The sequence below is a fragment of the Pristiophorus japonicus genome, chromosome 2, assembly GCF_044704955.1.
Source record: "Pristiophorus japonicus isolate sPriJap1 chromosome 2, sPriJap1.hap1, whole genome shotgun sequence".
Taxonomy (NCBI): Eukaryota; Metazoa; Chordata; class Chondrichthyes; family Pristiophoridae; genus Pristiophorus; species Pristiophorus japonicus.
This window is the reverse complement of record NC_091978.1, coordinates 171,023,954-171,035,166: the sequence shown is the minus strand read 5'-3', so window position 1 is coordinate 171,035,166 and position 11,213 is coordinate 171,023,954. Positions and strand designations below refer to the sequence as shown.

Genomic DNA, 11,213 nt, shown 5'->3' with positions numbered 1-11,213 from the left:
CTTTAAGCGATAAAAGGTGAAAACATTCAACTTTATTCGCTGTAAGATTCATTATGATCCCCGGGATCTGTTAAGGAAAATCCAATAGAATTCTAGAACTTTAAAAAGCGAACGAATACTGGTATATTTGTATTTAAATAGAGGCGTTGCTTTCTATGCTTTGTTGAGGCAATCGTCTTAAAGGAAAAGTTTTCTTACAATGATTGATATCTAATATGCAGACAACACAAAGTGAAACTGTAGCATTAATCAGCAGGTCTATTTTGTTTTTTTTTATTATTTCACAGTTTTGCTTTCGTCGTCTCTGGTATTTCCATCAAACATGACATTTTAAAAATGAAAACTAATACAATCACAATCTGTTTATAAATACTGTATTTCCAACCACTCCATTTAAAAATGTGTTTGAGCTTCTTCACACAAGACGAAACAGATGTTAATATATATTAGAATAATGCTCACTCTAAGTAGGCAAACAATATTTAAGAAATTCACATTGACATTCTCCTGTAGCCTGAAGCTGACAACACATAGTTGCTACCCTGTTTTATGTTAATTTTATCCCTCAACTCTAAGTTTTATCGCCACAACTTTACTTTAATAACAAAGAAACAGAAACATATTCCAACCTTTGCTTTGCATTTTATTATCAACAATCAAGTTAATGGTACACTTTTGGAAAACTATATGCACACGTAGAAATATTTCCCTTATTTAAATATAAGCATCCATTATACCACATATAAATAATTTTGAACTCCTGAACATAATTTATGAGGATTATGCTCACAATTATTTTGAACGGGACAGAGAAAGAAAAAAAGAAACGACAACATGCATTTAACAAAAATATATAACATTATTATATGAACCAGCTTTTACCTAAACAAAATAACTCAACCCGTGATGATCTGTTTTATTTTGTATTCTCCATAAACACACTCCATATGGACTACAAGGGGAGAACGTTGTTTAAGGTCAACTAGAGAAGACAATTTATACTGAGAATAACACTTTTACAGTTTAGTCACAGAACACCGCTGTAGAAAGACACACAAAAAGTTTTTTTTTTGTTTTGTATTTTTTTTTACATATTTTTTTAATCCCAGTGTTGGAAGGAGGAGGAAAAAAGTTCAGAACATGCTGCTCTTTACTAAAGTGGCTTTGGTACCGCCGGGTCTCTGCAGAGAGGAGAGCACACTCGCGAAAGGACCTCCTATTGAGTCGGGCACTGCGCTCACCCCGCCCGGACCCGTTGCCCAGCCGGTGCCCGCTACTCCCGCAGCTGCCGCAGCCGCTGCCGCAGCCGCTGCTGCCGCTGCTGCCGCCGCTTTGGCGGAGTCACCAACCCCCACGCCTCCTCCTCCACCACCCCCTCCTCCAATGCCTCCTCCTCCCCCGCTGCCGGGCACACCGCCGCCGTTGCCCGGGGTGGGCACGCAGCTGCCAGGGCCCGTGCTGTCGGGATCGGCCGGTTTCGAGTCCTTGTTATCATCCTCGGACCGCAAGTCGGATTTCTTGGACGAGCCGTTGTTCTTGGCCGCTGCTGCGGCCGCCGCCGCTGCTCTCTCCTGTTTTCGGAACTTGGCCCGCCGGTTTTGAAACCAAACCTGGGGAAAGAAAGAGAAGGGAAGAGAAGGAGTTAGAGCCGGGAAGTGGCATACGACAGACCGGCAATTAAATATATTGTTAAGCAGAAAATGCAATCTGATCATCAGGGCCGAAAAGGAAGACATCTACTCAAATTACAATATTAATAAATGGCCATAAATGAGAAAGTGCTAAACTATGGAGACAGATGTGGGGAGAGAGGAAAAAGACAAGAAAAGGGAGAAATTAGAGGGGAGATGTTCCCGAACCTCATTGTATTGCAGGAAGAGACGGCGAGCTAGTTATCCTATGAACCACGATCTGTTGCATTTCCGCCCTGTGCTAAAGGTAGATTTAAGAATTTCAGGAGCGCGCTTGTTGCCCTTTGGGTTTTTCACTTGGCTATAGTGGCTACTTGCTTCTTTATCTATTTGAGTGTGTAGCGATCTATTGTATACATGAACGTATAACTAATATATTTAAATGCATCTATGTTATCCCCTATCAGAGTGGTTATATTTCCCCACACCCTCCTCATTGAAGTCTATCTTTAATGTGATTTTCATTCTATGTTGTAGTAACTTATATGACAAGAATGGGAATAATACATGGCATTATATACAAATAAACAAATATGTATTGATAACTTGGTTTTGTATTCCCAGTCCCGTTCTAACAAGGCCAATTCTTAGTGAATCGCTATTCAATAATGCATGCAAAGGGCGAGGGCGTTATCCAAATGTACAGTAAATGATGTCATTTGGATGTATCCAGATATGTACCGATGAAATGTCCAACTAATGTCAGATTCTGTCGATATTGCAGTAATGTAGAGGTGATCAAAATGCTATTGTTAACGGTAAATATTGCCGTCCGAGATCAGCGTTCCAATAATACCTGCACTCTGGCCTCGGTGAGATCTATCTTCAGCGCCAGCTCTTCTCGTGTGTAAATGTCCGGGTAATGGGTCTCTGCAAACACTCGCTCCAGTTCTTTCAACTGGGCGCTGGTAAAAGTGGTCCGTATCCGCCTTTGCTTCCTCTTCTCGTTCAAGCCGCCGTGATCCGTGAACAGTTTGTACGGTACTGGTAGAGAAAATGGAGAGCCAAGGGAAAAGTCCAGAAATCAGAACAATAATAAAACTCGCAAACACCCTTAAAATTACGTAGGAACATATAATGAATTGAGAAATGTACTTAATTACGAGACAGGTGCATAAAGGGACCATCCTCAATCCCGCTCTGCAATTCACTGAATTGGAACGGATGTTACACAAATCTAGATTAGTGTATAACAAGACCAGAGATTAAGTCAAGATATAATTAGTGGAAGGAACAATAATGTAAAAATAAACGATGAAGCAAATTATTCAGAATAGTTTCCCTCAAAATATAAGAAAATGTGCAATTGGAAATAAAATCAGCTATATTAGCATCAATTGAAAATTTTATTTTTATCTGGCTTAAAGTCGATTTATTTTTTTGTGTGAAATTGTTTCTAAATTGCCTTTCCTAAGTTTTGTGTGTCCTAAAGTTTACCTAATACGTTAAAATGATCGTAGTATTAAGTCCAAGCCACTCTGCTTTAAAGACACTCTGGTAATGAGCTTTAGTCTTTGGTTATTTAATTACACCAGGACAGATTTTCTAAGCTTTACGTATCATCGCAAAGTAAATAAATTATGCCTATCATTTTGGCAGCTTAAGATAATTTTGTTGGCGGTTCGGGTGTGACTAGTATAGTGTAACCCTGTAACTGAATTACCCATTGCCTGCAATCGCTTCTAACGTGATAAATTCTTTCATTTGTGTAAGCAAATTTCGTTTGGTAAATACTAAACACATTTCAATTTTCAAATGCAATCAACCTTCCTATATACATGTTTGTTGCGGGGAGAAGGGGTACTCTTTGGAAAGGATTGCGAGACGTCCTTACCTGCTGCGTATGGACTGCTCTGATGGTCCCTAAGAGTTCCAAGGCTGCAGGATCCTGGAGTTAGAGATGGACATCCCGAGGTGGCCCCGAATGTGGTCCTTATAGGATTATATTGGAATCCACTCGCCTGGCTGCAAGAACTGAAGTCAGCATAAGCTGAAGCAAGGCTTGAAGTGTCCATACCAGCCATACACGACTCGTAGGCAGAAGAATTGAGGTAAGAATATTCCATTTTATACATTGAAAAGGCTCTGGATATCTGGCCAAAAAAAAGAAAGAGAAAAAAGAGAAAGAGAGAGAAGGTGCCTTTGGTGGGTAGATGTGCACAGCACAGAGCCTGCTTTACAACTGGGCTTCTTTCTAAGAGGAGAGCTTAGTTTTATCAAAATGCCTCCTATGAGCTGCCTTGCCTCAGGTCTCTAGAGCATATAGTCCTCATAATAAACTTGGCTGTTTCCACTTGGACAATAGCAAAGCGGTGGTCTTATTGCCTTCGCTTTTACATGACAATAACTCATCAGTCTATTGGGCTGGCACAGGGGGACTGAGCTGCCCAACCTCCCTATCATTGATTCCTGCATCTCTAATTAGAATTTAATACCACACCATTACGCACAGAGTCCCCTCCATCATCCCTCTAACCATATCCCTGCCCTTAATTCAATCAGACTACTTTTAAATAATGAAAGTTGGGTGACGATTCTCCCTGATCCAATTTCCCTGCGCTTTTAAGCGTTTTAAGCGATCATAGCTCGGCACAAATTGAGATATTTTCTGTTTTCGGGGAGGAAGCCGGGTGTCATGGTCCGCCTTTTTTGTAATAATGTTACACGCTCAATTTAACAACAAGTCTCCCCCCTGTTGTGCGTGAAATGTTATCACGGGTGGACATTCGCTGGACGCTGGCACCGTGCAAAAACAGAGCTAGCGAATGCGAGAAAAAACATTTTTTTTTCTAAACACACCTGGCTGGGAAATGTACAGGAAAGGCGATGAACACTATTGTGCATTCGAGGGTAACCGGTTTGAAACTCTTTCTGTAATGCGACGATTTTGTTTTTAGAAATAATTTGTTATGATCTCTTTAATCTGTTGAAATATTAAATAATAAATGTAAAACAAGAATATTTTCATTTTGTTGTCATTATCAAATCCTGCGGGCTCGTGAACTGGGTGTCCGAAATGTTTTCACGGTTTGCAATACCGGAAATACAAAAATGAAGACTGCATTGAAGTACTAAATTTAGGAATATATTTTGACAAAATTATCCAGTTATCATTTCATGCCGTTTAAACGAACATAAACCGTGGATGCGGGAGGAACCTGGTCTCCAGAAAATAGGATCAAGTAAATCTGTGGACATGTTCTTCAAGTACACTGACGGGTAAATTAAAAAGTTAAAAGAAATATAATTGATTCGGTTAAAAGCATGAATCAAAAATACAATTTTATTTAATCCAACACGCTACGGGATATTTTTTCCTCCTAATTAATCCTTCAACTGTGAAGTATGCATTTTACACGGAAACACTCTAATATAAGGCAACAGTTGATGTGATTTTAAATAATTAGAAAATTAGTGTAATTACATCAATGAGTCTTTTATGTGTTAAATACCAAGCGAAATTGAAAAACATTATTCCAAATATAGAGTATATAATAAACACATTTATTTATATCTGCGACGCATCGGATCTCAATTGCTAGATCACAAAAATACCGACAACAAACCGGAAAGAAATGTGCTACATTCATTAAAAAATATAGAAACATCAAAAAATTTAAAATATAAAACATGATTATTTTAGGATGCGGTTACATTTTTTCGGACGTGTAGCCTTATTCTAGTTAATAGCCAGGGGATTAAAAAGATAAATATAACAAGTAAAATTAGAGAACAGCATTTAAAAATTCGTTTTCAAATAATGTTGTACAATAGACAATATCTAAAGAAGCTAAAGTTGGATTTATGAGGCTGCATCCCATTTTCAAAATAAAAACGGCAGAATTGTGAAAGAGGTAGGCTTTGGAGGACTGTAGTCTTATTGATGACGGGCAATGTAATCCGTGTTGAGTTGTGGTTTTGATAAAGAAGGGCTTTCTTTTGTGCTTTGTACACATTGTTTTTTTTTGTTTACCGGGGAAATGAAAACAAAGTTACCAGTGACATTGGAAAACAAATTGCACATTGCACTAAATTGCTTTCTCATCATCCGTCTCCAGCCAGACGACAAAGGCGAGGGAAGCATCTGTCTTCCAACTCTGTTCAGTCGCAAACCTAAAGAGCTGCAAAGACGAATGTGAATCTGAGCATTATTACAAGAATTTATCTTTATTTATTCGCGCTTTCATGAATATGAATGCCGCCTCCACCCCCCCCCCCCACCATTCCGTGGAGTAACAATAAACAAGGGCAACAAATGTGGAAACAATCCCGTTAAAGGAAACAAATTCCTTTGTTTTTTTTTCATATGCTACACCTTAATACTATACAAGCAATGCTATCATAGAATAAGCGTTTACTTTTCTCGCTTCTATATATTGTTTGATATTTAAATATTTAGGTAAAGCAGATAACAACCGGACTACAGAAAACAACAATATTTCACTGATCGGTATAGGTATTAATCAGGATCGCATCCGAACGGATTTAAAGGGGCCGCTCCACAGCTGTCTCGTCTAAATATACAGGTGCGGTAGATTCGGGTAATGGGGTTTTTGGATTGAATTCTCATTTAAATGTGGAAATTCTTTACACATTTTACTTCTCCTGCACACAGGCCAACAATGCAATCGCCCTGGCTCAAAGTTAAAAGCTAAACCAGTTATCAATCCTTCGGTTCGCCCTGTAACCAGAGAAGAAGAGTATTTTTTTCAAAATACAGTTACCATTAATACAGCAATGCTGGTACTACCAACCTCTACCCATAGCATAAAATTAGATTCGCAACCGCCTCTCTCCTGAATCGCAAGGTAACATGTAATCACATGTATAGTAGCAGCGTTTGCCCCTCCTTATATTGAGTGATCATTGAGTTTAATTGTGCATCACCACCCAATGTATAAAATCCTTAAGAAACGTAACAATGTTTTGGGGGTGTATATTTGACACGTTAAAGATTCTTTTTCGTTTCAGACCTTAACTGACACGCCACAAAGCCCAGTTACATCAAATAAAACATAAAAGCAAAGCAACAAGAAAGCAGAAATGCCCCATTGCACAATTGGAGGCGTTTTTTCATCTTGCTTTCCTTTCTAGTTTTTGTAAGTTTGTTTTGCTTCCAAAGGGAAAAAAAATCTTTTGTCGCCACGTTTTATTTAGTTGTGAGATAAATGACTGGGTCTGACAATCAGCAGCCCCCTGTTTTGTTCAACTTGCGCTCTCCACGCGAGCTTCTGGCGACCTAGCTCCGGCTAAAAAGTTGTACCAAATGGCTAATTCAATTATTAAAACTATAGACCAACTGCTCCAGCAGCCATCCACCACGCGTCTGGGGAGAGGGGAGAGAAAAAAACGAGACCGTCCCAAATATAATCTAATAGAACCGAAGACAGGAGCACCCGTTTCGAATTTTAAGCCGGGACCAATACAATTAAAGGCGCAAATAGGAGCCAGGCCATGAATATTGTCTGCAATCTCAGGGAAACAAAAAAAAAACCCAGAGCCAACTCTGCTTGCCAGATGTGAATAGAAACGTTGAAGAATACAAATAATAAATCAGTTGAAGAGTTTTTTTTAAAGAAGCAGTGTCGATTAATTTCACATTCGTTAATTCTAAGCACAATGCAAAACTTCCATAAATTGCAAAAAATCTAATTATAGATGTAAATTAACACGGTAGCAGCATTTTCTGAGAAAATGTAATTGTACTTTTGAATGGGGACATATGAAGTGATGAGTTTAGGTATTTGTAACGATTCAAAACAAATAAGAGCACAAACAACAGAGATTGTTCTTTCCATTCCAGGCGTGAATTGTAGCGAGGAGAAAGATTTCTCCTTTTTTCTCTCCCCCTTCCTTTTTTGAAAAAAGAGATTGGAATGTTGAAAGACAGCAAAACAAAACACCTCGTAACAAAATGCCATTGTATTCGTGTTATGTATTGACTGAAAACGCCTTGTCAAAGCTAGCATAACGTCTCACTTTAAGGAGATGTTTCACCCGAGGCTAAACACAACAAGGTGGGACCTGCTATAATATTGCAACCCCAGTGAGAATTATATGAAAATATTCCCATCACTTCAATTAGATTTGGTTCACCAACATTTAGTCGTTAAATATAAACGCTGTTCAATGCAGCTAACAATAGACACCACTCCCAGTAACTGGAATAGGAATTCTAGAAAAACATGGTTGATTATGCTGTTGTGATTTTCAATTCCACACAAATACATGTATTTGAAAGGTACTCTTGGCAATGTTGAACAATGTAGTCCTTTCATTTTTATATCGACCTGAAAGATCACAATAAATGTAGTGAACTTTAGTGAATATGTATAATTCATTATTGACAGCAATGACTTTTAAAAATGAGTAAGTAGCAGACAGTTCTTGGTAAGTTATGATGCAAAACAAATGTACTTTGGAAGTTGCTTGTTTATTTGCACTCATTATGGTGAAGGATATTTTTGCGGTTAATATTACTATAACGAAATGTACTAATATGATAAGGATTGCAAAGACATTTAAAAACTGTGCATCGGCTCTCCGCCAGTTTCATAGTAACTATAAGAGAGGGAACATCTGCTAAGCTTAAAGAAGCAGAGCGTTTGAACAGAGGCACAGATGTAAAGTGACATCTGCCCATGACAAAGGAGGAAAAACGAAATTCAATTAGTGAGAGGCCTTTTGCCGGCTGCCATGAAACAGTCCCGAAACCTGCAAGATCAACGCGGAACACTGGCAATCCACACCCACCAACTCCTCTTGATGCCATTTCTCTTTCTCTCCGTTTGTCATCTTTTATGATCTGGATTTCACATTTCACGGATCAGTACAGGACGCATTTGATTACGGCGTTTGTGCAATTGAGCTTAAGGTAGTGCCCACGCAAAGTAAACACCACACTCATTATTATAATAACAGATCTACAATAATTAGACAACAAACTCCCCATTAGAGTAAATAACACGCTGACCTGATGGAAACGGCCCTTTATAAGAATACGTTAAACTAATAAATTGCATTTTCAAAAAGTTGGTTTTAAATTGTAACTGATCACTTGCCAATTCTTCGACATCATTCACCACCGATATAATAAACTTAATTTGTTGATATGATACAAAGAATACGAGTAACAATCAACCGAATATTTCTGGTAATAAGGTGGCAATGTTGTGCAGATTGGTGATCTATATTGGGATAGTTGTAATCATTTTGTAAAGGAATTTGCTGAACGTTTGTCACATCTGTGATTTTAGTTTTCTGTTTTTCCTTGTTGTCCTCACCGAAGGGATTGTGTTTAATCAGACGATTTGCATCCTAGTGCCCCCTGTGACCTGAAGACAAGTGCTGCCCATGAATTAGCATAGTAATCTCATTCTGATGGATAAAATTAGCAAAGTTATTACCCCAAATGTAGGCCCAGCATTGGCGAGTCGCTGTGCTTAGAATCAATTACTAAATTACCCTGAGCTTTTAGTGGATATTAACAGAAAAAAATTGCTATCGACCTTAGATGGAGAGATAAAAATCTGCGATCATTAAATTTCCTAGTACTAAACACGAGACTGATTCATAAGAAACTGCACAAATATGATGGAATTTAATTTTCAACGGAATCCGTTGTCAACATTTCATCTATTCGCCCAGCGTTTTAGCATCCCCGTGCTCTGACAATGATTTTCAATGCTTTAGAATTGAATCGGAGTTGGATGTTACATCCCTTTATCACCAAGATAAAGACATTAAGGTTCAAATGGCCGTGCCTTTCAATTTAAAACATATATAGTGTGACAAGGTACAGTACTGACACCCAATCTTCAAAACCAGGAAACATGTCAAACTCGAATAAAAAGGTTTCAAGTTTTCTACCTTGACGTTCAATATAATTTGGTACTTTTATATGTGTATGTGAGAGAGGGGTACACAAGCACACAAGTAAATATTTGTAGCATTGTATTACTAAGAACACAGTTATCACAGAGAGTACCCTTAGCTTGGATAAAAACATCTTCTAAAGTCAAAACACACTTCTCACAGCGCTCAGAATGTTTGACTTTGCACAGACTTTTAAGTAGAAATCAATTCAAGATTTCAAGGATAACTTTTTGTTTCGTTTCAGTAGCGTGTAGAGAGGGGATGTTATCTTTCGTGTACTTTAGTTTTATATCATTAAGCGGGAGCAAACATCCAAATCGTACAATCTAACAGTAGTTAAATATATTTTTTAGTTATTATTGCAAGTTTCATGTGAACACACTATTTAGCATGCTCAATTTTACTTTGTTAAATTTTGAAAATTAAATTGATTGCTCATGAAAAAATATCCCTTCGAAACACAGAAGGCCAGACAGATAGACAGATAGAAAGATATGATCACGGGGTCTCTTTATAGCACTAAAGCTGTCAAATTGCCTTTGTATTAGTAATTGACGTTATTATTAGTATTATTCACATCACCTGTCAAATCGTTATTAAGCATCAATTGAAGTGCTGTTGGGGGAGTCTGGGTCAGGCTCATTAACCAGCTTCTGTCCTGAGTTTTGCATGTACAACCCCTCAGGCAACCTGGCTGCCATAGAGCTGTATGGATACACACACAGCAAGGACATCAACGGGGCTGGCCACATCCATTACTGTTCAACAACCAGCTATTGTTTATCCAGAGGTTCAGTGGAATTAACTGATTAGTGTCAACATACACAATGAGTTCCGCCTACGATGAAGAAAATGATAGTCACTTTTAATTCATAGCGCGGCGTTTAATGTAAACCTTAGGCGTAGATTAAATGGATACGTAAACAAATTATGACAATGCAATTTTTCGCTCTTTTTTTGTGTGGTGAACTAAATATAATGCGTAAAAGCATTAAGTAAAAGTTTCCATCACAACATACTTGAAAAACAAAACCCGACACAGAACGTAACGTATTGTTAATTAATTTGCAGCGTTGCAATTTTATTATTTCTGCATTGTGTGTTTAAATCATGGATATGTTGAATCATATCAACACCAATTTTATCAGCCTATTTATTAAACATATATACAAACACGCACGAATTATGCATTTAAGTGAGCAACTTTCTCTGCTATTTTCCAGTGACTAGTTTCAGAAGTTGTTCATAATGCCGTATCATTCATTTAACATGATATCTAATATTTAAATAAAGCTGGGAGTTCACAGTGGGGTTTGCGTTCTCTGCTTTAGCTGCTGACCTTAACTTTGACCTGCTAAGTTGTGCTTTCGAATTTCTGCAATTAGCCCCAGACAAGCATAGATCAGACTATGAACTTAGAAAGTGATTCGCAATGTTGTTGAGAGTGGGTACCATTGTGGTTAGCGGGAGACAAATCTGTATAACTATTCTTAATAAACACTAGACATCATTACTGTTACCAGAAAGCGGATGTTAAAATCAGTTTCCTATTAATAAAAGTCTCACAATGCTGCCCCTGCTTGTGTATCTGTAACCGGTCCATACCTGATAACATTACAGACCCGACTTTGTTTCTATAGCCCAGAG

At 38.1% G+C, this 11,213-nt stretch overlaps 1 protein-coding gene across 1 annotated transcript; it reads right to left on the bottom strand.

The window, feature by feature from the left end:
- Positions 1-1,133: 1,133 nt before the first annotated feature.
- On the bottom strand, positions 1,134-3,766 carry phox2bb (paired like homeobox 2Bb). Its single transcript, XM_070863242.1, has 3 exons — positions 3,526-3,766; positions 2,488-2,675; positions 1,134-1,610 (listed from the first exon to the last, which is right to left on the bottom strand). Exons 1-3 carry the CDS (start codon positions 3,764-3,766, stop codon positions 1,134-1,136), a joined length of 906 nt encoding a protein of 301 aa, XP_070719343.1.
- Positions 3,767-11,213: the final 7,447 nt, after the last annotated feature.